This window comes from Thamnophis elegans, chromosome 4 (genome assembly GCF_009769535.1).
Source record: "Thamnophis elegans isolate rThaEle1 chromosome 4, rThaEle1.pri, whole genome shotgun sequence".
Lineage (NCBI taxonomy): Eukaryota > Metazoa > Chordata > Lepidosauria > Squamata > Colubridae > Thamnophis > Thamnophis elegans.
Window position 1 is genome coordinate 30,293,087 of NC_045544.1, and position 27,848 is coordinate 30,320,934.

The window sequence follows — 27,848 nt, forward strand, 5'->3', positions numbered from 1 at the left end:
TGGTACAGTAAAATGCAAGCTTCTGATAGGTTATTTCATTGAAGACCAATTATTTCTGTCTCTAATAATGTAAATCCATGGACTCATCCACATAGTTTGCTTGTTGTAGCACAGAGACTTATTTACTTTTCCTTAATTATATGTCTTGACAACATACCGTATTTTTTGGTGTATAAGATGCACACACCCCCCCCCCAAGTGGGTGGAAATGTCTGTGCATCTTATAGAGCAAATGTTGCTGAAGCCCCGTCCACCTGCCAGCACCCACCCTTTGACTTCTGCCTTTCAGCAATTTGCCTCTTTGCAGCAAGCAGCAAACAGCCTGGTCAGCTTCACCACAGCCTGATTTAGCACGAGCAGCTGATTGGCAGTTGGAGCTGCCTCACAGAATACTGCCTATAAGCTGTTTCAGGCTGCTGAGATCACCGTTGATGTCACTGCCCATCACCTCTGCTGCCTATCGCCACCTCTGTATGCCCCCTTTGACTAGGCTGTTTGCTGTTTGCTGCAAGGAGACAAATTGCTGGGAAACAGAGGCACTTTTTTTCTTGTTTTCCTCCCCAAAAGCTAGGTCCGTGTTATAGTTCAGAGCATCTTATAGTCCGGTCATCTCCATCACATTGTCGGTCATCTCCATCAAATTACCAGGCTTTTTCTGAGAAACCTGTTCAAGAGGCTCTGGAAGGAAATTAGTGGTTTCCTTGCTGTTGTGGTAGAAGACTTCCCATTTGTACATTCTAGTGGTGAAAAGGAGATGGGCCTTTGGAAATGAGCAATTTTCTGGGCTCCAAAGGCCCAGGAAGGACTGCTGTGGTACTTCCCTCTCCTTCAGTTTATGGACCTCCATATCCATGTATACTAAGACTTCCAGAGAGACTGAATACCTCTCAGCAAAAATATTCTATTCTTCCTTTTCTAGGGTTCAGAGATGGAAATATTGACCTCATGTAAGACCAAATGCAGGTCTACCAGGAGGTTAATATTTCCACTGGTAAGCAAAAACATCCTGACCACAGGAAAAAATGGAAACAAGGGAAATTAACATAATATCTAAGCTTACATCAATTTGGCATAATTTCCATCAGTGTAAATCAGATGGTGCTTTGAACCTGCATATTAAAAACCCGTGTCATAGGTTTTAAAATATAAAAATGTTTAGAGGAGGATTTTTAAATGATTATATTGTACTAACCACAGCCAAAATAACTCCTTAATTTGATCAGCTGTTTAAAGAAATACGATGTAATGTTCAGCCCCTGGAAGGAGAGTTTTTATTTAGGCAAGATCACCTCCTGGACTCTGCATACATGGAGTTGCTTTTTTCCAGTGCTGGCTTGGAAAAAGGGAACCAACAGCTGCACTGAAAATGACCCAAATTACATTCTGTGAAGGCAGCAATTCTGCTGGAGTCATTGTTGTGGCGCGCGCACACACACACATACGCACACACACATTTTGGGGCAGTGGTTTTCACAATGGCTTACTTTCCTCTCATCTCGACAATAGGAGAAACATGGCTGTGTGAAGGAACCTTATCAGTGCCAGTTAATCAAACCTATAAGCAAAAAAACCCTTCTCCCAGGGAGTTAAATAGCAAGGCAGGTTATGCTGGAGGCTTATGAAGTTCCTTGTGGGGGAAAAAAGGGGGGAATCAATGGATTCTCTGCCAGGTTATGGGATGAAACTCTCCAGGGTGCAAGAAGAAATTTAACCCATAGAGATTTATTTCAAGGTGCAGTGAATAATCAGATAGAGTGCTGTTAGAGTTTGATTTGAATGTGCTTATACGATATAATGGTATGAGGGAATGATGTTGCGGGATTAATGGAAGAGATGCTGTCTAGGCACCAATAAGACAAGAGCGGGAGGAGCCCACAAATGCTTAACAGAAATAAATTTAGGAAAGACTCACCCTAATTGATTAGGCAGTTCAAAGTGACAATAGGAGATTTATACTCTCAGACTTACAAGATTTTGTTTATTGATATGGCCAACCACCTCTCTAAAACAGGACTCTGGCATTGTATAACAATGATAAGGTACTGTTTCTGTAGCCTTACAATAAATTAGAATTACTGTAACTCATCTAGTCCTATTTTTTTGTTTACCTGAGAGGATTGACATACAGTTTCCTTCAAAATTATATTTCTGAGGTCCAATTTCCATTTTAGATGGAACTATTCATTATTTCTTTATTCACTCACCTTCTGAAATAATTGTATTTTCTTTCTTTCAATTTTATTCCTACAAAATTATTCAATTTTATTCCTTCCTCACTGGGGGGAAGAAAAGGTGAGGGCACCAGATATTGGCTGAAAACCTTTAACTGCTACATTAGCCATGACTCCCTGACTGAATGGGGCAGAGCCTTACAACTGTAGGAGAAAGTTATAATTGAATCTAGTAAGAATGTTAGGTAAGATTTTCCACTGGACAAGTCACACATTAAAGAATAATCATGCCACCTACTGAAGAAGTACCTATAAATCATTGTTGCTTTGGTGAGAGATCTATCTATCTATCTATCTATCTATCTATCTATCTATCTATCTATCTATCTATCTATCTATCTATCAATCATCTATATCGAAAAGTGATAATGAAAGATTACAAATAACTTGTATTTATTTTACACATCTGTTTTTTATAGCTTTATGTAAATTTAATCCTTCAATAACTATAGCCTTGGTCATGCAGCATTCCTAAACATATGTTTTACATTAAGAAACTAAATACTGCCAGTAAATTCAATGAGACTACTCATGAGCTAATATTTGGCAAATATTTAAGATCTTAGCAGCAACAAAGCTGAAGTAAGCAGTAGAACAATATTTTCAACACATAGTATAGTAGAAATAACATGAACTATGATGTTAAATAGGCAGACATGGTTTAAGACTAATTTTATTTAATATAGACCATTCTATATAGCTTTAAGACTTAAGGTGTTTTCTAAAGACTATAATTAATTTTAGGCTGTAATTGATAGTTACCCTTACCTCACTTTATAATAATAAAATTTCTTATTATTAAACAAGGAGGCAGTTAAAGAAAATAATGTTGATCATCTAAAGGAATATAACACACGATTTTTGGACATGGGTGGGCTTTCTTTGATACTAACAATTTGATACTAATAATAACAATTATTTTTATAGCAAACTTAGTTGCTAGATGGGTCAAAGCCTTCTTTATACAGGACACAAAGTAAAAAGGACGTAAACATACCTGATTTTTTTCAGATGCTGTTGTATTTTCCATCTAAGTAATATTTTAGGAGTGCTTAGCAAGTGTTTCCAATTTGCCCTCATCTGGAACAAGATATACAAGACAGCATTCACAGGTACCATAGCATCAGCCAACAACTGAAATGTACCCCACTAACTTAAAAGATATAACACTTTAAAATATTATCCAAATCTCTAGTGTTGTTACTGAAATCTCATAACTTCTGATTATATTAAAAGGTTTTGTGCATGTAATGATGCTGCAAAAAATTGCTGATCATTTTGCAGTAGTTGGCTTTGTTTAACATTCTTCCTCTAAATTGACTATGATGTGGAAAATAAGGATATAGAAAACAATGGTACAATGAATTTACAAATAAAAGCAGATGATATTTTAATAATTAAAGGAGGCACACAAATAATGAATCAGAAGAATGACTTGGAAAGCTGCCTTATCTTGGATTTACAAAAGGGATGTGATAATTAAATTGTTCCTGAAAGGAGACAAAGAGAAATTGATAAGAAATGATCTTGTGGAACATTATTTGATGGGATTAAATATCAAGAAAAGTAAACAGAAGGAATTCAAAATGGACTTATTTGATTAGGGTTAATACATATGTTGTGGTTTCTTATAGCTATTAATGGAATTTATTTTTGATCAGGGCTGAACAATGAGCCTTCAAATATGTTTGTAAATAGGGACAGATTTCTTTTGTTTGAAAAAAATGATGTTGGAATACAAAATGGTTTTATTAGATCAATGTAAAAATATAATGTTTTACTATTTCTTCCAGCTTCTAATAAACCGTAAAGTTTTTATAATTTAAATTTTTATAAAGGATGATGTAAGTCAGGGGTGTCAAACTCATGTCGTCACAGCGGCGTCACATTACGTATCAGGACTTTCCCCCCTTCACTAAATCGGCGGTGGGCATGGCCAGCATGTGACGCATCCGGCCCGTAAGCCAGGAGATTGACAGCCCTGATGTATTAGGAAAATGTATCATTTTTTAATTGAAATATTGGAGAAAGTGTTAAGTTACTGAATTTATTCATTGTTGCTTGGAGGGAGGGGGAAGTCATTCTTTATATATATTTTTCCTTATATTTTCTATCACTTTGGACTTATATTTTTCTTTCCTTTGTTCTTTTTAAAATATTTTTCTTAGTTTGTATCAATATTTTATCTTTGTATTAATAAAAATAAATAATAAAATTATTACAAAAAATGACAATGTTTTTATCTATAGATTTAAAGATTGTGTTGTTAATAAAAGTCCAAATTGCCCCCAGCTGAGAGTTCAGCAAACAAAGACATTTTCCCTTTCAAGACTTTCCAACAGGTGGGAGGCCTTAGGCTACTTGAGAGCCAGGACTTAAAATGCAGTGAAGCAACAGCTGTTTTATCCATTCTATTATTCTGTGCTTTCAGGTTGGGTCTATAATATAACTTTATGCATTATAGGTAGTTCTTTTTGGGGGATTTTTTTAATATTGAATTTCTCTCTGAAAAGATTTGGGACAGTCTCTTTGAATGCTATTACTAGGCTTTGAGAGTCTGATTGATAGTTTGGTAGTGATAGATTTGTTTACAAAAATGATTCACTTTGTTTGAGGTAAGGATTTTCAGTCTACACCAGAAAAACACCAAGTTGTTGATCAATAATGCATTTCAGCAGAAAAGTATGGCTAATCATCTGAATTTCATATAGAGAAGTGCAATTACAGCATGTATTTGGAAAGCCTTGTTCCAATTACTGAATGTTAAGATCCATTTATTCTCTGCTCTTCATAATCTTTCTACTTTAGATTAATGCTTCATGTCAACTATCCACAGAACAAATTGGCCTAACTCTGACTATATTTGTTTTTAACAAGTTATGGTAGTTCATTCTTCTACTGACATATCACCATTTTAGGTTTCCTATGGCTTTTACCCCCACTGCTTAACCAAGGCTACCCCTTCTGTCCTAAAGGTTTTAAATATTTATAAGAGATGCAGGTAGCACAACTACTTTTCAAAGTGCAGCTAGAATATGCCAAGACTTCTTGCAAGTGTGCTGTTGATCATCAATAGGGAAGTCCTATTGTTTGTTGGGGTTGTCAAAGTTTCCATTAGGGTTTTTTTTTTTTGTCCTCCTCATTCCCGTCCAAGAAATTGGATTGGAAGTTTATTGGTCCCTTTTCTATAGAGAGTTGGATTAGCCCAGTGGCATTTTGCTTGCAATTGCCAGCCTTGATCAAAATATGGCCGTTGTTCCACTACTTCCTGCTAGTTTTAGAGTGCTTTCCATGGCCCTTGCACTCATTAACCATCCCCTTCCATCTGTTCATTTTTTGAGGAAGGAAGAATACAAATAAAAAGTATTTTGGATTCCCAAAACAGATGGGTAGATTAGAATATCTGATTCATTGATATCAAGAGAGTACACTAAAACAGCCCAAATCCTAGAAATCAGTTGGTCATGATATATATATGACTTAATTTTATATCATTTGGTGGTGTTCATTATAAATAAATGTTTATTTTATTAGGGCATATCATCCCATCCTCCTCCTCACTTAATTTCTCTTACCGGTAATTCTAATCATAATCTTATGAGGAGGGTTTTTTGGCAGCTGTGAAAAAGTCTGTACATACAACATTTTCATATTTGATTGAAGCTTTTTAGGTTACATGTGAGTGGAAACGTGGTTACAAATAAGCATAAATGAGAAATTCAATAAGTAGTACCAGGTACTGTGTGGTGCTACATTTTCATTTACATTGCTGCATTATTATATTAAAAAAAATTCAGCCTTGGGCCCTAATTACATAGACAGATGCTACCACCCCAATAATGTGCATTTGTATGTGTGTGTATATATTTCAGACAGTTATCAGAGTAAAGTAATTTTCTATCTTCTATTTTGACCAATTACAATCTTGTTTTAGGCTGAAGTAAAATACTGACATGACATGAGTTGTGCTTGTGGATCATATCTGCTGGGCCTGGGGTGGGCATGGAGTATCCATCCTGATCCTACTTGATGTCTGAATGGCTTTCAGTACCATGATGGTGTCTTTCTGAACCAGCTGATGAGGTTCGGAAACGGAGGCAGTGTTGTTCAGTCACTGTTGGTGTGAAGTGTTGGTAAAAGGGGGAGAAGTCCAGCCCAGGCTCCTACTTTCTGGGGTGCCACAGAGTCCAACTTTCTAATTACTAATTAGGCCATGATTTCATTATCGTACCATTTCAGTGTTGAAAGATCTATGTTAATTGCCAATTGCAGGTGGGAAGAAAGTGGGAAAGTGCCTTTGTGCAAGTGGAAAGAAAACAGTATATTAGTTTACCTGAATAAAGGAACTATTTTTAGTTAGTAGAAAAGTGGGAAAGTCTATTTGAAAGATAAAAATGTAAAAATGGAAGACAAGCTAATATTGTAGAACCCCACAATGTTTACCAAATAGAAAAGAAATGGCTGAGACTACTCAGGAAGAACAATATATGAGAGTGGGAATTAGTGGTTCCTAACAAAATCTGAAATATATCTGCATTATTTTCTATAACTATCTGCATTTCTATTTGATCAGATTTGGTTTAAATGAATCTTTGCTTGAAGTGATAGCTTCTGTACTAATTTGAATTGCTGTAATCTGTAAGATTGATTGACTAGTGCCTTTGAAACAATTCCAGTTCTTCATTGCTTTCCTGGTGTGCTTTAAACACTTTATAGAAGCACAGGATATAAAGTTTTATGAAAAATATGTGTTAAATATATTGCTGACTATCAATTCATGTGCTGGGAATGATAAATAGCTCTCTTCCCTCTCATATTTTTCTTTAAATTACAAATTCATGCAGACCTGTCATAATTACATATGTCATTCAAAGATTTAAATGCTTTACATTCTTTGTATGTGACTTGATAAATGAACGTTAGTCTAGAGTAGGTGGGACAAAGCCGCTATTTCACGGTACAGTGCAAATAGATTTTGATTTATGTATTCATCTTTTGGTTCTAAATGATTATTGATTGCATAAATAAGTAGGTAATTCTTCTCTTTCAGAATTTTGCAGAAAACACTATGAATGAGCTCCTTGGCTGGTATGGTTATGATAAGGTTGAATTAAAAGATGGAGAAGATATTGAATTCAGGAATTACTCTACAGATGGGGAGAGCCGACAGCACATTTCTGTTCTGAAAGGTAATGGCATTTAAGGTTCATTTGTTCATGCTAAACAGGATTAGCCATAACAACTTCCCGAATTCAGCTAGGTGGAATTCTACTTTAGAGTCTTAAAGATGGCCTCATATGTGTTGATGTTGGTGTCTTCTAGCACAGTGGTCCCCAAACTTTTTATCGCCGCGGACCAGTCAGCCTTTGATAATTTTACCGTGGCCCGCTGAGCGCGCGCAGGGGTGGGGGGGCGTTGTTCGCGACGACACATTGATTGTTTATATATCAGATTGTTTTGATTAAACAACTTTTATTTTATTGTATTTAAACATGCCTTACAAAATAAAATACAATTACATAAATATAAAGTGCTTTAATATGCCCCCCCCCACCCGGACAGACTTATGTTCCTCAAAGACCATCCTGAACCCTCAACCCAGACCAACCTTTCTGCCCGCCCTCCCCCTCCCCACCACATTCGGCGGGCAAAGAACAGAGCGCGCGCGCGCGAATGCCGTGGAGAGAGAGAAAATAAATATATATATAAATATATAACTGTTTGGGAGTAAAAGCGGGGAGGCGCACCCGGCCGGGGGGGGGGGAGGAGGAGGAAGGAGGGTGGGAAGGAAGCTGGCAAGCGAAGAACAGAAAGTAATTAGCAAGGATTAAAACGACCTGCCGGAAAAAGGAGAGGGGAAAAAAAAAACACCAGATCTGACGGCTAGTCCAGACTCCACCGGAGGGGCTGCAGAAACACACACCGCCAGTCCTGTCCTTCCTTTCCAACCAGTCTCTCTCCGCGCGTGCATACACACACACACACACACCACACAAACACACACCCGCCGGCAGATATGCACGCACACACACTTTTTTTTTTTGCAATTGGCAGAACTACGGTTTTCTTTCTTTTAAAAAAAAATAATTAAATGGAGGTGGGGGGTGTGTGGAGAGAAAGGGAGAGAAGCGGACACATAAAACCGAGCCGCACTCGCGAACCACAGCATGCATCTGGGTGACAAAATTGCAGGGAGAAAGCAGGAAAAGCCGAGGAGAGAGCAAAAAAAGAAAAGAGCCAGACCAAGCGCGGCAGGGCGGGAAGGAAGGCGATGATGATTGGGGGAGGTTTGAAAAAGCAGATCCAAGCGCAAAAGTTACTGAGTCATTTCAGCGGCGGCCGGAACAGTTTTCTTGACTCCCTCCCTCTCTCCCTCTCTCTCTCCTCTCTCACTCTCTCTTTCCCTGGCGATGGATCGGTGCGGGAGGGGGGGAGAGAGAAGGGAGGAGACGGCGAGGGAGGAAGGGAGAGAGAGCCGAGGGTGGGACCAAAGGGGGGGGGAGAGAAATGCATTTAAGAGGAGCGGATTTAAAAGAGCGATCATGGCCCCCGGCCGCTGCGCGGCCCGGTGCCAGGTACTACACGGCCCGGCACCGGTCCGCGGACCGGGGGTTGGGGACCACTGTTCTAGCACATAAAAGACGGAGCAAAGGATAGTAATATGGGTCTGCAACACAACAGCAATTTTTCTTCCTCATATAACCAACTCCAAGACACTATAATTCCAGTGAAAAAATCAGGACAAAAATCCAACACATTTCTATTTTCTTCCCTAGAAGAAAAAAACAAACTAGTTGTGCTTAAACTTTTACTAGAAACCTGCAACCTCATCTTTAAAAAAAAAACTTAACTTAGATCAATGTAGTGAAATTGTCTATGTCAGAACACAGCAGTCAGAGGTCTGTTGAACACAGACTTTAGACGTAACAATCACATTCAGGTTTTCATCTGTAGATCAGAATCCTTTTCCTTCAGAGCTTTCTCTTCTACACAGTAATACAATAGTTCATAACCCCACATTTTGATCAGCTCAATGTCTCATTTTTGTTGCAACTTTCTATTCATATTTGGACTCATCCATACTGGGGATGAAATACTACGCAGTAATTCTTACTAACTTCTTGCAACTTCTCTGATGTTATATTATATATTATTTTTATGAATAACTCCAGACAGTGAATATACCTAATATTCCTTCCTCCTCCTGTTTTCCTCACAACAGTAACCCTGTGAAGTGGATTGGGTCAAGACAGAGTTACTGGCCCAAAGTTATGCACTGCATTAAAACACAATGTGCTTTGTATAGTTTTGATTTAATGTGATGCATGAACCCACTTTTTGTAAACTAAGATACTATCACGTGTTCAATCAATTATATTTAAAACAAGCCATTCCCTAATAATGCCATTTGATAATCTAATGTGTATGGATATAAACGTATTAGTGGAGAAAGTATAATTAAATTGTTTACTAATGTTCTCCTTTTCAAGTTTAATATGGTTTGTTCTGAGTTGAGAATATGAATAGCATTATGGTGCTGTTTTAATCATTCTGAAAAAGTTCTAACCTTGAAATGACCTAATTCTTGTTCAATACTCAACGTGAAACCCTTTTGGAAGAATGGAAAAGTTTCTAGTAACACCTCAGGTAAGGTCAGAATAAACCAGTTTGACCTGAAACACTCCATCTTGCTAATAGTGTGATGGGTCAAGGAGGGCAAGGAGAAGAGGAAGAAATAATACTTGAAATAGACATACATAGGATATTAATTGGATTCAAGCATTGCACTAAGCCACAATATAATTTGTTTAGTTTTGGCTGAGCACAATTAGTGCTTCTCCTTTGAATCCCATATTGTCCTAACATCTTAAATTGTAGAAGCAGAATTGAATTGAATTTCCTTTGAATGTTAGTTTGGATGTCTGGAATGTTGAGGGTAGTTATCTGGAAGAGTTTTAAGAAGAAAACTGTTTTGTTCTTCTTAATTCTTTGTGTTTATTTTTTATTTGAAATGCAAATGTTTACTTCTGGAAGAGATGGAGTGATTTATTTCCAATAACAGTTTAGAGTTGCATTTAATTATTGAATAATTTTCAGTGAGAGAGAAATGCATATCTCAATACTGGATAGAACAAGACAAAAAGTATTTTTTTGTTTTATTTTGTTCTATTTAATCATGTCTGAATTATTGGAGGTTGTCTGGACAAATCTCTGCAGTTTTCTTGGCAAGAGTTTGAGAAATGGTTTGCCATTGCCTCCTACCTAGAGTTGAGGGAATGTGACTGGCTCAAAGTCTTCCAACTGGCTTTGTGCTTAAGGTGGGGCTAGAAGTCACATTGTCCTAGTTTATAGCCTAATGCCTTAAATAATTTTAGGATATTGTCTAGTCATGAAATAAATTTCCTCTTTCTGACCCATTAAAACTGAAGCATTAATGGTAACTATTTGTTGAGATCTTTGAGGGCTGCAATTCAAGGCTGTATGTGACCCTGGGTCTTTAAGCCACAAACTTCTGTATATATTACATACAGTATATAATATTTATAAGTCTAGTTTTTTCCCCTTTAAAACAATAGCCACTAATGGAGGAAGAGGATCAGAATAGGTAGAGAAGAAAGTTTATATTGCTGCCATTTTTATTTTTTTATTCGAACTACAGCAAGGGGGAGTTCTTTACTGCCTGTACATGTATAATTTCAATTATATTCCTGCTTTAATTATCATTGGCATCATCACCATCATTACCAAACATCTTGCCTGGAAAGTTTTCCTTAATCTTGATTTATAGATTATTTATTGATGCAGTTTCATTGTAATTGTAATGGCTGCTAATGTTTTGGGGTTTTTTTTTTGTGGCTATATAATAGAATCGGGGAAGGGAAAGAAAATACTTCAGTCTCCAGTGAATCCTTTGGAATAATTAATATAGATCACAATCTATGATGCTAAAACAGTATGCTACCATTGTATTAGGTGATTTGATCCTATCCTTTAACTTGTGTTCCTAAACTGGCTCAATGTTTGTGCAACTGTAAGACTATGGGTAATAAGGAGAGTGGTGGCTCAGTAGTTAAGACGCTGAGCTTGTCAATCAGAAAGGTTGGCAGTTCAGCGGTTCGAATCCCTAGCACTGTGTAATGGAGTGAATGCCCGTTACTTGTCTCAGCTTCTGCCAACCTAGCAGTTTGAAAGCACGTAAAAATGCAAGTAGAAAAATAGGAACCACCTTTGGTGGGCAGGTAACAGCATTCCGTGTACCTTCGGCGTTTAGTCATGCCAGCCACATGACCATGGAGACATCTTCGGACAGTGCTAACTCTTTGGCTTTGAAATGGAGATGAGCACCACCCCCTAGAGTTGGGAATGGCTAGCACATATGTGCAAGGGGAACCTTCACCTTTACCTTAATACTATGGGTAAGCTAAGAAGCATTGATTACAGGCAACAGTTTCATCCTATAGCAAATCTGATGTCCTTATGCACTAGGAGTCTTACTGGCATATCTAGTTGGGGAAGGGGGAAATGGCAGTTTGAAAGAAATGGAGTGATGGATCCACATTTCATGACCTCATGGATCCTGTTCCATGACCTCCTGTATATACAGCATAACAATTTCATATGCAGCAATTGAAATATAAATAATATTAAAAGGACTTAAATATAACATTCATCTTTTCTCATTTACATTGTTGAGGAGTCTCAGTGAAACAGTGACAGATATGGAAAGGATGAATCCATAGGTCTGTATTCCTAGTCTCCTGTGCCTCTAGCTAGGATGTTACTTTCCTTAGTCAGGGCAATAGTCTTACACTTTAAAGTGACTTATTAACTTTTCCTTTTTTGTTAATAAGGAGTTTGGAAAATCTTGTCAGGGCCACTTAATTATTGGCAATTACTTTTTTCAAGCCAGAAACAATGCCATTAACCCAACCAAGTCACCTGGTCCAACATTTTCCCTGACCCAGAATACAATGGAATAGGCAGTTTTTGGCACCAATATCCAAAGCAATATATCTATTTCCTATTAGCAAATGAAGCAGTTTCTGTGAAAAAGGTGATTCCCTCTTAGTGTTCGTAAACATTAACACCCTCTTTCTCTTTTTTCGTGGCAGGAAATCTCCAAAATTCTGTCTGCCTTTGTTGTGGCAAGATATCACTGAAATATGAAATGAACAACTTCTTGAAATCTTTGTTACTTTCTGAATTCCTACTTTATCTTTCCATCATTTGAATTCAATATATTTTTCCTTGAATTGCTTGCCCGTTCTCTTTGAATTGAATAATGTGCTAAATTCAAATACTGTATGTTATTGTTTCATATATAATTGTCAACATTATTTACTTGCCCTTTATTTTTAGTGTAAAATATTGTATTGATTGGTTATTATTTATACGGTATATTTTAAGTGTGAAACAAATAATAGATTATAATCTCCTGGAGAATTGAGGCTAAAGGAGAACTTAGTTCTTAAAATTTGAAAGGAGAATCAGGTAAATTATTTTTGCTTTCAATGCTTTCCATTTTTGGTTCCTGTATTGATAGCAATGCAACATCAAATAGGATTCTGCATTACTGTGATCAAATTATCATGCAAAATATTGTTAGAAATCCTACCACGATCATCCCAAACATCCTAAATGTATCTTTATAGGAGAGAATGTTCTAGCCTATAGATACCATCGCCAATCTTTTCAATCATATTTTCCCAACATACCTACATAGAGATACAGCTGGAGACCTTTAAAGCAGCTGCATGAGACTTGCAAAAGATGTGGCTGCTTTAATCAGTTGAGGGATGATGCTTTAGCTTGCATTAACACACTCCTGAATTATGTACTCTCCAGACAATTAAACCCTGATCTCAGATCACTATGTATGATAACCCACATTTACCCTTCACTGAAAACTGAATGTATAACTGCTCTTTGCTTTATTTCTCAACTTTTATTGCTGTGTTCAAAGTTGCAACCTATGATCCTAGAACAATTATTTTTCCACTAGCCACTTGCCTCTTCTTAAAATATAGTTGTTCATACTGGCATCTCAGTCCTTAAAAATATTACCAACCGCTTTGGCAACTAATATGAGCAAATTCTATGATTGATCATAGAGCGCGTTTAATATATCTTCCAGTTCAACTGCCAAAACTACCAGTTCTGAGAAGAGTCTGTGTTGGATTTCTGTAGAGTCCTATTTTAGCACTTGAAAAATATTATAATTAGCAATGAGATTATGTACGGATGGGGAAATAGAGAAAAGATTGTTCATTGTGTGTTTCTGTTAATAGTGGAGAGACAGTATTGTGAGTGACAATTAAAGCTTCCTTCCAGAAATTTTTATGTGGAGTTTGAATGGAGTGTGTGTGTGTTTATGTGTGTGTGTGTGTGTGTGTGTGTGTGTGTATGTGTATTACATGGGTGTGCATGTGTAATATTTTGCTGAGTTTTCCTTCATACGGAATGGGATAATCTTTCATCTGTTTGGAACAGTGGGGCAAATTTGGGTTTTCAAGTACATATATGAGTGTATGAATGGATGTTGGTTTGTGCATGCTTTTTCAACAATATATTCAGAATGCACACTAGCTTATCAGGAACACTTTTTAAAAATTGGTAATAGAAATTTATCGAGATTTCAATAGGGACTACAAAAATCTACATAAATACTGCTTAGATTTTTTTATGCTGTCATCCATAATTTTTATAATCTTGTTCTGATAGCCTTATTAGGAGTATAACCTGTTCATTTATTTATTTATTATAGGCCAGCAATGTAATATTTTGGTTGCATTACAGAATGTAACCAAAATATTACATTGCTGGTCTACCAATGTAATATGGTAGATCAGAAACGTATGCATCGGATATGATACTCAGATGTATAGCATCTACATCTGCTGACTTGTTTCTTTTCACATTGTCATTAAGATATAAAGCTCATCTTGTCATTCACATGTCATTAAGTTCATTAAGGTGTAAAACTCATCTTGTCCCTATTTCCCACAGTTCATCTGACTCAACTTTGTGAAAACATCAGGTCAGATATCAGACATTTTTTTAAAAATATATTTTTATTCTTTTTAAACAAAACAACACATACAAAACAAAGCAAGCTTTAATTCTGCTTTATATATCTTTACCTCAGTCATCTCTGCACCCAGCTTTTTTGCTTCTGATATATTTGTAAATTATTGATCTTAACGCTGAACAGTAAGCTGCTCAGAATCTTTTCCAAGGATTTGTTTTTATAAATTTGGGTGGGTTTCGTTCTCCCCATTAGAGTAAGTCTTCTCTACTAGTTTTCTTGACACATCTCATTATACATGCATGTGATCTCTTGCACTAGGTTGCACTTCTCCTGCCCTACAGTAGGCATTTTCTCTGAGCCATTATTGTAGTTTTGAATAAACTCCAAGCATCCTGGGTTTTCCCCCCCCTTTCTTTTTACATTCCTCTACTGTCAAATAAATTCTCTAGTTTAGCAAAACATGACTGTCCTAGACTTCTTATAGAAGTATCTTCCTTCTCTAAATATTAGGCTATGTTCTCTTTAATATTAGAGAATCAAATACATATCACTTCCAAGATGTTTAAGTTTAATAAAGGGAGACAAAATCAGAGATTTTATCAACAGCAGTGTTTTTCATCCTGATCAATTTATGATATATGGACTTCAACTCCCAGAATTCCCTAGCCAGCATGGCCATTGCTAAGAATTTTAGGAACTGAAGACCACACATCACAAGCTCACCAAGTTGGGAAATGCTGATTCCTGCTTTACAGTATTTAATCACTGCTGACTGGAGGAATCAAGTTAAGAGGTTTGAAAAATGCACTAGCATACTAGCATACTAGCTAAGTCATGAAAACAAATTTCTTAGTATTTGGTTGACTTTTCTATGTGAATACAAAGGTTGAATAATTGTTTTTCTTTATTGATGCTTGTCAGCTGTCTTGGTAAATCCTTTTTGTCAGCTGTGACCAGGGGGGCATTTGCCCAGGTTCGCCTGGTGCACCAGTTGCGTCCCTACCTGAACCGGGAGGCTCTCACAACAGTCACTCGTGCCCTTGTGACCTCTAGGCTGGAGTACTGCAACGTGCTCTACATGGGGCTGCCCTTGAATAGTATTCGGCGACTTCAGCTTGTCCAGAATGCAGCCGCGCGAGCGATCGTGGGTGCGCCTCGATTCACCCATGTAACACCTATCCTCCGCGAGCTGCGCTGGCTGCCTGTTGATCTCCGGGTACGCTTCAAGGTGCTAGTCGTCACCTACAAAGCCCTTCATGGTATTGGATCTGGGTACTTGAGAGACCGCCTACTGCCAATTACCTCCACTAGACCAATAAGATCCCACAGACTAGGCCTCCTCCGAATTCCATCAGCCGGCCAGTGTTGACTGGCAACTACCCGGAGGAGGGCCTTCTCTGTGGCTGCTCCGACCCTCTGGAACGAACTCCCCGTGGAGATTCATACCCTCACCACCCTCCAGGCCTTCCGCATAGCCCTTAAAACCTGGCTGTTCCGACAGGCCTGGGGCTAAAGACTTGCAGCCCCACTTCAAATGGTATGATTGTTGTGCTTTTTTTAACTGTGTATGGTCTTTATGTTTTGTAACTTTGTCTGTTTTTCCCCTCCCTTGAATTGTGAGCTGCCCTGAGTCCCTTCAGGGAAAAGGGCGGCATACAAATAAAGTAAAATGAAAAAAAAATGAAATGAAATTCTTATTATGTTAAAATAGACATATTTCATATTAGTAAGATACATTTTGCAGTTATTATGAAGACACATAACTGAAGTTAAATACTTCAGTTACATGTCTTGATAATATGTAGATACTGAATGTATCCACATATATCTTAAATTGTTGTAAACAGAGCACCTACATTTTAATGCAGTATTTAAATGAGAAATAATATCAACATAATATTATTATAAAATGTTAACCTTGTCCCTTTAGCTTTGTAACTTTACTCTGAAAGTGTAGAATTGGGCAAGATTAATGAAGTTTAGGATTGTGTTTAGATGCTATGACTTTTAAAACATCTGATTACAGTCTGTATGCAATCTGAGTTATGCTTCCTATTGTATTTGAGCATTTTATTACTAAGTGCAGTTTTGGAAAGATCACTGATATATTAAACTACAAATTGGGTTCATCTTGGAAACCTGACATAGTTAGTTTTGGCTAAATAAGAGTACATTAACTGCTCAATTGTTAATCAAGTTGGCAAACAATAAATATATCATATCTGATCAAAAGCTGTAATATATTTTAAAATTAATTATTTTTCCTTTACAGAAAATTCTTTGCCAAAAACAAAATTACCTGAAGACAGTATTATGTCACCGTACAATTTAAACACAAACTATCCAGGGCTTACCACAGGAAATGGAATCTCAGACTCACCAGCAGGATCAAAGGAACATGGCAATGTACCCATTATTGTACCATTAATTCCACCACCTTTTATAAAGCCACCAGCAGGTAAATAATTTATTTTGTAATCTTTTGCTCTTCTTAGATCATGTTCTTAAATGTTTTAAAGTTACAAACTAAAAAGTTCAGGAGTACAGGTAGTCCTCGACTTATGACAACAACAGAACCCAAAATTGTATTGCAAGACAGTTGTTAAGTGAGTCACAGCCTATTTTACGACCTTTTTGCCATGGTCCCAGCCAGCAATAGAGCTGAGGTAGCGCAGTGGTTAAATGCAGCACTGCAGGCTACTTTAGCTGACTGTAGTTCTGCAGTTCGGCTGTTCAAATCTCACCGGCTCAGGGTTGACTCAGCCTTCCATCCTTCCGAGGTGGGTAAAATGAGGACCCGATTGTTGTTGGGGGCAATATGCTGACTCCGTAAACCGCTTAGAGAGGGCTGAAAGCCCTATGAAGCTGTATATAAGTCTAACTGCTATTGCTATGGTTGTTAAGCGAACCACTGCAGTTAAGTGAATCATGTGGTTTTTAAGCAAATCGGGCTTCCTCCATTAATTTGCTTGTCAGAAGCTCCGTAAGAAGGTTGCAAATTACAATTCTAGGATCCTGGGATGCTGCAACCATTCTAAATATTTGCCAAATGCTTAATTTTTTAACGATGTGTCTATGGGAATGCTGCAATGGTCTTAAGTGTGAGAACTGTTCATAAGCCACTTTTTTCAGTGCAATTGTAAATTGGAAGGTCAAAAAATGAATGGCTGTCAGTTGAGGACTGCCTGTAGAATATTTCAAACTCATAGTTAATAGAATTTGCTTTTGGAAAGTACTAAAATGCTCTCAGAAAGGCATGGTTTAGGTGAACATCATGGGGAGGAGAATTAGAATGTTCTGGAGTGGTTCCATTCTTTAATCAGTGAATTTTGCAAGAGATTTCAGTACAGACTGAGAGCCTCAAGTGGGATCATGTGATCATGGGGAGAGGCCCCTAGTGGTCAAAATTTTAAATCAGTGTCGTATGTAGCCCTGGGAGTCCATTGTAACTTTGAATAGTCACTAAGTTGAGGACTGCCTGTATTTACAAAGTCAGAAGAATACTTTTCTTTAGAACAGGGGTGGAAAATGTGACCTTCAATGTTTTTCTATCACAACTGCTATGATCTACCATGCTGGCTTGCTCTAAAGAGAGTTGGATTTTTTTTCACTGCTGTAGTAACAATGTTGGGTTAAGTCTGCAGATTTATTTAACTGTACAAGTAGACCTATTGCAATATCAATATTTAACAAAAAGATTTTTAAAGTTTTGTGAAATAATTTAAGAATCGTATATAACTGCAGTCTTCCAGGCCGATGGTCCCCAACATTTCTGGCTCTGTGGACTGGCGGTGCCAATTGCAGCAATGGGGAGAGAGGATGGTTTGCGCCACTTGTGCAAATGCAGCCCTGTGTGCTCACCCACGGCTTGTGTGACCCAGTTACCAACAGTTTGCAGCCCAGGACCAAGTTCCAGTCTGGGGGTTGGGGACCTCTGTTTTAGGTTATAATAAAATTCAATCTGATCTTAAGATTCAGACTTCTGACTAGAACAGTGATGGCAAACCTTTTCGGCACCAAGTTCTGAAAAGGGAGCGCGTGCGCATGGCACCAAGTGTAAAAAAGGAGCACTTCACAAAGAAGCGCTCATCTGGCCAGGAAGAGGCGCTGCCTAGGGATCGTGTATGCAGCGGAAAATGAAATTCCAGTTTACGGTGCACTCATGGCCCTAGCCAGCAAGTCTTCCAGTTACTGCCACATATGCGCACCTGCCGATCAAATGGCCGGTGCACATGCTCATGCCAGAAAATGGAAGACCTGCTCTTCCAGTTTCTGGCACTGCCACACGCACAAAGGCCATCTGATCAATGCATGTGCAGGCGAGCTAGAAACCTAAAAGAGGAATGGGCAATGTCATGCGTGCCAGGCGACATGGTCCCGTGTGCCACTTCAGGCATGTGTGCCACAGGGACTAGAACATGGTTCCTAAAGTGTTTGCCATCACCCCTCCCTTTGATCTTAATGTACATACTACCCCTAAAACTCCAGAATGAATAAAATGAACAATGAGAACAATACAGGTAGCCTTCACATAAGAACCACAATAGGGACCATCAACTCTGTTGCTAAGTGATGTTGTTGTTGTGCAAAATGACATGACACTGCGGGACTTATAACCTCATTTGTCCTGCAGTTATTAAACAAATCACCCATGGTTGTTAAGTAAGACATCATGTAACCACAACTTGCAATTTTACTGCCACCTTCTCCATTGACCTTGCTTGTCGGAATCCAGCTATGAAACATGCAAATGGCTATCATATAATCAGGGAACACTACAAGACTCCTAAATGCCTACTGGTTGTGAAGTGCTTGAATCTTAATCACATCACAGTGGGTGTGCTGTGACATAAGTGTGAGAACAAGTTATAAACTTACTTTTTCAGCATTATCTTAACTATGAATGGTTGCTAAACAAGGCAGTTGTTACCCGTATAATGAAACTTGGGGAAAAATGGATTATTGCAGCAATAAACAATGTAACAAATGGGTTCAAATGTTCCCTGGACTTCGTCTGCTTCTCTAAGGGAGGTATACATCATAATTTGAGAATATTTGGTCTAGAAAGCTGGATTTAAAATTACTGGTTCAAAGAATATATGAATGTGAGCAACCCAGGTTTGTTTTGTTGTACAGGTAGACCTTGACTGACATCTATTAGTTCAGTGATTGTTTGAAATTATGACAGTGCTTGAACAACTTATGACCAGTCCCTGAAGTTAGGTCTTTTCCAGCACCCCTGTGATCATATGATCTTGATCTTACAGAATACAGAATAATAGAGTTGGAAGAGACCTTGGACTGGAGGTCTTTTAGTTCAACTCCCTGCTCAAGCTATACCAATTCAGACAAGTGGCTGTCCAGTCTCTTCTTAAAAGCGTCCAGTGATGAAGCACCCACAACTTCTGAAGGCAAGCCATTCTCACTCGTTATAAAATTTCTCCTTAGTTCTAGGTTGCTTCTTTCCTTGATTAGTTCCTATCCCTTATTTCTTATCCTGCCTTCAGGTGCTTTGGAAAATAGGTTGACCTCCTTTTCTTTGTGACAGCCCTTCAAATATTGGAACACTGCCATCATGTCACCCATGTCTCTTCTTTTCACTACACTAGACATACCCAATTCCTGTAACCATTCTTCATGTTTTTTAGTTCAGAGTTCTTCAACCTTTCCAGCTTTGTGGATTGGCGGGGGGCAAGGGGATGGATGGTTTGCACAAGCAGCGAGCAATCACACACTCACCTGCTGCTCGTGCAAATGGGTATGTGCCTATGTGATCTCGTCTGCCATTTCTAGCTCAAGGCTCAGTAGTGGACCACAGCCAGGGGTTGGGGATCCCTGATTTAGTCTCTAGGCCCCTAATCATCTTCGTTGCTCTTTTCTGCACTCTTCCCAAAGTCTCAATATCCTTTTCATATGTGGTGATCAAAACTTAATGCAGTTTTCCAGATACGGCCTTACTAAGATTTTATAAAGTGATACTAATACTTCACATGAATCTTGACACTTGGCAACCCATTTATGATTGGTTGCCAAGCACTCTGCAATCACCTGATCTCCATTTGTAACCTTCCATGCCAGTTTGTCCAGAAAATCAATGGGGGAGCTAACAGGGAAGATTGCAAGTCATTGGGGTAAATCTCTGCCACCTGAACACACACTCCCTAGAGTCTTGCCTTGCATTGACCGCTTGGGGACCTTCACGCATGCTCCTGAACCCCTCCCCCAAATTCACTTCTACATTGCAGCAGCTTGCCAGCCTGGAATTTGAAACTTCCTGCTGCCTCCCCACTGACTTTGCTTGTGACAATCCAGCAGGAAGTTGCCTTCCTAACCACTGTGGGATTCAGTGGCAACCAATTCTGAAGGGATTGTTATATGATGCAGTCATGATTTATTACTGTATTTTTTGGCAACAAAAGTTCTGGTCCCAATTGTTGTCATAAGTTGAGAACCACATGAATAAAAAGGAGAATTCCAAATTCAAAGATATGTGGGCAAGGATCTGTAAATTATATCCCCTTATCCCCTTATTTATTGCTTATCTCCCTGCAAGTCTCCTGGTGTCATTTTTTTTCATGTTAGCATTTATCTTCAGGTTTCCTTCCTTGTATTATTTTGCTTAAGGTCAGCAATGTGCAAAACCATATCTTTGTCAAGGCTCGTTTAATACACTGAATAGTAGATGATGCATGAAAACAGTCATTCACGTCGGAATGTTATAGAAAAACCTTTAAATGTTGACTATGGAGGGGCATTAGAATTTTGAGAAAACACTGGGTTTATTTTTTTATATTTTTATAAAAAAACTTTATCATTTATTATTTATACCAAGGTAATTTTACATTGCCCACTACATTTTTGTAATGTCCAGTGTAAAATTAGCCTGGTATAAATAATAAATGTTGATTTTCATACACATGACACAAAATGATGATAGCTAAAATAGCATGTTCCTATCTTTCATTTTTATCAAATGAAATCCACAATCTAGATTACTTGTGAAAACCTTTATACTAGAGATGTTTAATTTCTGGAAGTTTTGAAGCAATATTTCCTGAGGCTTGGGGGCCACAGTGAGGGATGTGGGAATTAATATGTACATGAAAAATACTTATATTACTACTTTTTACCATGGGCATTCTGGAGTGCCAAGTAGGGACAAAAGATGGAACAAATATAGTGAGGTTGTATTGCTTGTTTTGTACATTATTCATATAGTTGAGGGTAGCGTTTGCATTGTGACATTAATTTAGTTAGTCTTATGAAAAATTGGTTTCTATGAATAGGTTTGCAGAAAGGCAAAAGTTGTTGGTGGATACAGAAGTTTATTGTGAAACATGCTATTCCGAACTTTGTTCTTTGCTAATTTCAGAGAAAAAGAGGTAGAAAAAACTCCAAGGCAAAATGTCACCTCAAATGTTGTTTATTTAGTTACATTTTCTGTGTTTGAAATATTATCTATTAGAAGTTTCCACTTCTAGTAATTTTTTATTTTTGTAATTTTATCATTTTATGGAGTTTTGGAAACTGAAGGTTTGCCTGTATAGATACATGTGTCTCTTATTCTATTTCTTTCTTCTTACAGAAATAAAAAGATTAGGAAGAATTACATAATCAATTTTTCCTGGGAAAGTAAACAAAACACTCTTTTTTCATATTGTTCTTCTCCACTTGGTCTTTCATGCACATTTTCAAAGTACAGTATATTACACCTTTGTTTTGCTAAGTGTTGCATATGCTATATGTGATAGCTGCTTATATTTATGCAACATCTAGCAAATTGCATAATGTTACTGATATAATGCTTTTCCCACTAATATTACTTTGGATCCATTTAGTAAGAGTCTCGCTCTAAATTATCTATGATTTTAAAGGATAAAACTACAACCTTGAATTGAGCTCAGGTAGCAACAGACAACTCAGGTTAAATTTTAGAATATGATATGATAATAATACGGTATACAGGTTAATAGTGTAATAACTTCATTTTATACCATTCGAAGCTGTTCAAGGTTAGTCGCAAACAACATATAGTAATAGTCTAGCCATCATGTAACCAAAGTATGGTTATCTTAATGCTTTTCCAACCAGCTTAGGAACTGTTTTAACTGATGCAGTAAACAGCACTATTCAATTATTTGGATTTAATTTCAGCTTCTTCAAGGGTACTCAGTACTACGTCAACAACTCAATCGTACTTAGTATAGTGAGCATATTGATGACTCTTTACTGTACTGTAAAATTTTATGTGTCCTCTCTCATCAGGTTCATATATCTATTAAGGGGGCATTATCGATTGGGAGAATGCCATCATTGTTCCTGTATACAAACTGAAAGGTACCAAGAGTGAATGTAAAAAATTTAGGGGGATTAATGTCTTAAGTATGCCTGAGAAGATGTTTGGCAGAATACTGTTTGAAAGAGTATGAGACATAAATAAAACCTGGGGAATGCAGTGTGGAATTATCTGGTTCAGAATCTGTGAAGACCACATGTTCACTCTACAGCAGATGATTCACAAATGTATAAATTTAAGGAAAATTATTGTATATTGATTTGTTTGATATTGCATGACTGCATTTGAGAAAGAGAATAGGCTTGGATAATGGAATGTTTTGCACAAATACAGAGTTCCTAAAGTAGATAAAAACAGTGGTTGAGGAAAGTAAAGGATAAATGGAATGCTTAGTAGACCATTAAACAGTGAGCAGGGAGTAGGACCAGAATGTGTCATGTTTCTCTGAATGTATAATATACACATATTGTGGCAAGAAAAATCATAAAATGTTAACAAATTATAAACACTTAACAAATATTTCACTTAGCAACACAAATGTTGGGCTCAATAGCGGTTATAACTCGAGTACTAACTGTATTTATGAATAAATATGTAAAGTGTGTTGATTTGAGATATGAATATGCATGTACTTTTACATATAGACAGGATCATGCTATAGGTTGAAAACACAAATGATTTGTAGCTAGTGCTAACTGGACTGAGCGATGAAGGAATATGAACGTAAAATGAATATATCAAAACCCAAATTTTGTTAGGAATTTGTGTACTTAATAGAATATTTACTAAGGATGGTAAACTGGGTGGAGAAGTAATAGGATGTAGAAAACAGTGTATTGTTTGTAATCTGTTTTATTATACATAAGTTAAAAGTCTGTTATTTCTAGACAAACATAAAGGCATGTTAAATTCAGGAAAGAATAATTAAGAAGTGTCTGTGATAAAAAAAGAAGAGATAGAGTCAAGAATAAAAAATTTGAAAAGTTGAAAAGTTTCACTTATTCATTTCTGAATGAATGTGGACTGACTATAAAGCGAATGACCAGTACAAAATAGCTACATAGAAATTGTTTGGTCATATAAAGAAAACGAATAAAGACTAAATTGTAAAACCAGTTTGTGAAGAAAGCATGAATGGGTTAAGAGGAAGGATAAGATTAAGAAAGTTGTGGTTGAATGGAGGTGATGAGATCTTCAAAAGGAATGATCTGAAAAAATTTAAAGAACAAGAACTGTTTGAAGCACTGCGTGGACAGAATGAAAGCAAAGATTTTTACAAGGATAGGTCAGATGTGAGGGAACTGAAGGTGAAAAGGCAGGTGCTTTTATCAATGTCTTCTTAATGAAGCTATATCTTTTTGCCAGTTGTGCAGTAGCTCCACACTTCCAGGAAAATAAGCTTTTGAATTAAAACCAGAAAACCTCCTCTACTCCAAAGCTGTGCTGGAATGTACAGCTGAAGAAGGAGTGGGGGAGGGGAATATCAGCAATTGCACCATGGTTTCTGAGGAGGGAAGCAACATGTTCCAGAGAAGGGCCCAAGATGAGTGTGTAATCCTGAACTGGATGGGAGAGGGAGTAATCATACCCTAGAATGTTCAGGGGTAGCTCTATTAGGTTACAAGGTTGTAGCTTTGTTTGGCAGGAATCTGTCTATTAGACATAAGCAAATAAAAACTGGACTTTTAAATCCTTATTTTGATTTTACTGTGACGTCTTTGGGTTCGGGCTTCACAAAAGCTGCTTGTTGAATCCTTTCAGAGTCTCATAGCAAACATTAATTTCTTTGGCTTTATACTTCTTAATTGTTTGTGTGTGTGTGAATGTATGTATGTATGTATGTATGTATGTATGTATACATACATACACATACATATACATACATATATGGAGGGGGAGGGGAGAGAATTGTATTATGTTGTTATTCCTAAAGAGTACAGCAATGGTAAGTACTTAGGTATGTAGGCAGGCAGGCAGGTAGGCAAGCAAGCAGGTAGATAGGTAGGTAGGTAGATGTAGAACCATAAACCATTTCCCCATTTCTTCCAATTTAAATCCAATAGAAGAAAATGGAATCATTGTCTGGCGATCTGAACAATGTTTGACTAGCATCGTACTAGAAACATCCAGTAAGTTACCGCCAGAATGTTATAGCTGAACAATGGTTCATACATTTCTGAAATGTATTCTGGCTCAATATGCTTTTGTGGGTGCCCGGGGACTAGAGGGGGAAAAGAGAATTCTTCATTGATTAAAATTATTTTTTCCTTGTACAATACTGAATATTTACATCTATTTCAAGTATGCAGAAACGTAAGAATATTAAATTAGAATCTAATTTAGAATCTGATTAAATTAGACTGGATTTGATGTGTTAGACCAATTGTTAATCTTACTTAATAAAAAATACATCTGTACTTTTCATATTGCAATTTCTCTTATAAACTCTTCTGCAAAAGTGTCAATAGGTTTATTGAAATAATGTAAAAATGTATTATAATAGAAAAAACCGAATCCTACACTATTTTTTAAGGAAAAAGATGAGACCAAGTATATGTAGTTTTCTTTAAATAAAATAGCATTTGCTAGAATTAATTTGTTTACATTTTTTAAATTCTTTCATAGTTGTGATGGTATTCTTACCGAATAAAGTTGTGGGGGGGAGGAAGACGATGGGGGAATGTAATTTGTGGACAAGTTGGCAAAAATTACTTTCTTTAACTTTTTGGTAGCAGACTTTTCTGTAAATCATTTTAAATGCAAAAGCAGCTAGTGATGGTGTAAAGCGGGAAGTCATTGAACGTTCTTCTTAATTAAGACTTAAAATGGCACTGCAAACTTTTGATGATTAATTGAAGCATGCGTTTGCCTGATGCATATTTAGTTATTATAATGTGATAATTTTATCTTGTTATACAGACAGATCCCATGGGGAGCATGATTTAACACTGTGAACACTGTGTTTATTGCATTGTTCATTAAGAAATGTACAAAGGCTGGTAAACAATAAGGAGGCAGTAATAACTGTCTCTACAACAGTTTAGTTTTGACCCATTTCCACCTATAAAGTTAAAACCTTGGAGTAGGAAATATAACTCGGAACTCCCTGAATAACTCTGAATAATAGAGGCAATCATTTTAGTCCTCCCAACAGCAAGGAATTTGTGTTGATATTATTGCTCTGTTTACAACAGCACAGATGTTTATTGAGATAAACAGTGCAGATATTTTATTGTTTGTGTTTCCAAAACTGCCTTTGCATTTTTTAACACATGCTGTTCTAAATATGTTTTTACAGCATCGTAGAAAAAGTGGTAGGTAACTAAAAGGATTTTACTCTGGTAGTTCATTTTGAGGATATTAATATGAAGATTTTATTTTTTTGGCTAGAGGTAAATAAACTTGTTCTATATTTCAGGCACACAGAAATGATATTAGTGGTTCACTGGTTCTGAAAAACATCCAGAGTAATAATTTTAGATTATCTGTATTTTATAAACATCTATGATACAGGTAGTCCTCAATTTACAACAGTCCATTTAGTGATTGTTTGACATTACAATGACATTGAAAAAAGTGACTCATGACTGCTCTTCGCACTTACAACTGTTGCAGCAGCCCCATGGTCACTTGGCAACCAACTCATATATATGACGGTTGTGGTGGCCCAGTCATGTGATCACCTTTTGCAATCTTCTGACAAGTAGAATCAACAGGGAAGCCAGATTCAATTAACAACTGTGTCATTAACTTAACAAATGCAACAATTCACTTAACAACTGTGGCAAGAAAGGTCACAAAATGAGGCAAAACTCACTTAACAACTGTCTCACTTAGCCACAAAAAAATTGGGGCTCAATTGTGGTCATAAATCGAGGACTACCTGTAGTTAGAACCAGGATAACTGAATACCTCCTGTTCATTTCAGTGCATAAACATGATATTTTACGATGAAATTTTTTATTGTTGGAGTATTTTTTTCTTGAGGATAAATTGGTATGGACAATGGTGGCGCAGTGGTTAGAGTGCAGTACTGCAGGCTACTATAGCTGACTGCTAGCTGCAGTTCAGCAGTTCAAATCTCACCAGCTCAAGGTTGACTCAGCCTTCCATCCTTCTGAGGTGGGTAAAATGAGGACCCAGATTGTTGGGGGCAATAGGCTGACTCTGTAAACCACTTAGAGAGGGCTGTAAAAGCACTATGAAGTGGTGCATAAGCCTAAGTGCTATTGCTATTGTATAAAGAAAGCCAGCTGCTCTGAAATATTGTCTAGATTTACAGTTTCATTGAAAATTTGTCTTATTTGTAAATGAGAAATAATTCCAGATTCATACCAGTTGTGGTACGGATTTAGAACTTGTTCCTGCCATTCAGAATATCTGTGTCCATTGTTAATCATGCTTGGATGTTTAGAGAAAACAAAAGGGAAACAAGTGGGCCCAAACCAATTACAAAATGTTGCTGGTTGGCTTTGGTTGTTAGAGAACCAGCTACATTCCCCCCCCCCCCTAATGATATTCAACATTCTGTAGCTACTGCATATCAAGATTATTAATTATTATTTCTGCAAACATTGGGCTTTTCTTAAGCCTGTTAATATATTCTAATGCTTGTCTAACTACAAGTGATGATCCTTGGCAGGATTAATTAATTATTATAAGGAATAGATACTGAACTTTCTCCTTCTCTTATCTATAATAAATATAATAATTTACCATGAACATTTTTATGCTCTTTCTGTGTCACTGATACCATTTGATTGCAAACATTTTTATTTTATTTTATCTATATATTGTGTCTGTAATCCTATGTTTCAGTATAATTATATGAATGTGTTTTTGCTAATGGAAACATTCAGTAACGAATTACTAGAAATGCATCTAAGGATATCTCATTCTAGGCCATTGGCCATTGTGACCTCTTGAATAGCTGTGGGCAGTAAACACCAAGTTTCAAGAAAACACAAGGCAGACAGTTATAAGCAGTGATGATGTTACCTAGTTGGGTAATGAAACATCTGCAAGCAAACAACCAAGTTCAGAGAGCACCAATAACTCCACAGTTAACAATTACTAGCTGTTGCAATCCAACTGTGTGATATATTGAAGTAGAGCTCATGTCAGTAGGCCAGGTTGCCTGGAATGGTTTGAGAGAAGCATAATTTAACAATTTGAAAAATTACTTGGTAAGTGCTTTGCAAGTTTTTCCTTCAAAAAAATCAGTGGTGATTTTAATTATCTCGAAAAATTATTTATGTCATAAGACCATGATCCATTCTTTTATTTCACTTTT

The 27,848-nt window shown here is 37.1% G+C and overlaps 1 protein-coding gene across 1 annotated transcript in view; it reads left to right on the plus strand.

Annotated features, from left to right (window-relative positions):
* Positions 1 to 27,848, plus strand: part of SOBP (sine oculis binding protein homolog) — a 165,793-nt gene that overhangs the window by 16,072 nt on the left and 121,873 nt on the right. The window contains exons 2-3 of the mRNA XM_032217171.1: positions 7,282 to 7,420; positions 16,532 to 16,717. Coding sequence (XP_032073062.1) covers positions 7,282 to 7,420; positions 16,532 to 16,717 — 325 coding nt within the window. The remainder of the gene's footprint in view (positions 1 to 7,281; positions 7,421 to 16,531; positions 16,718 to 27,848) is intronic.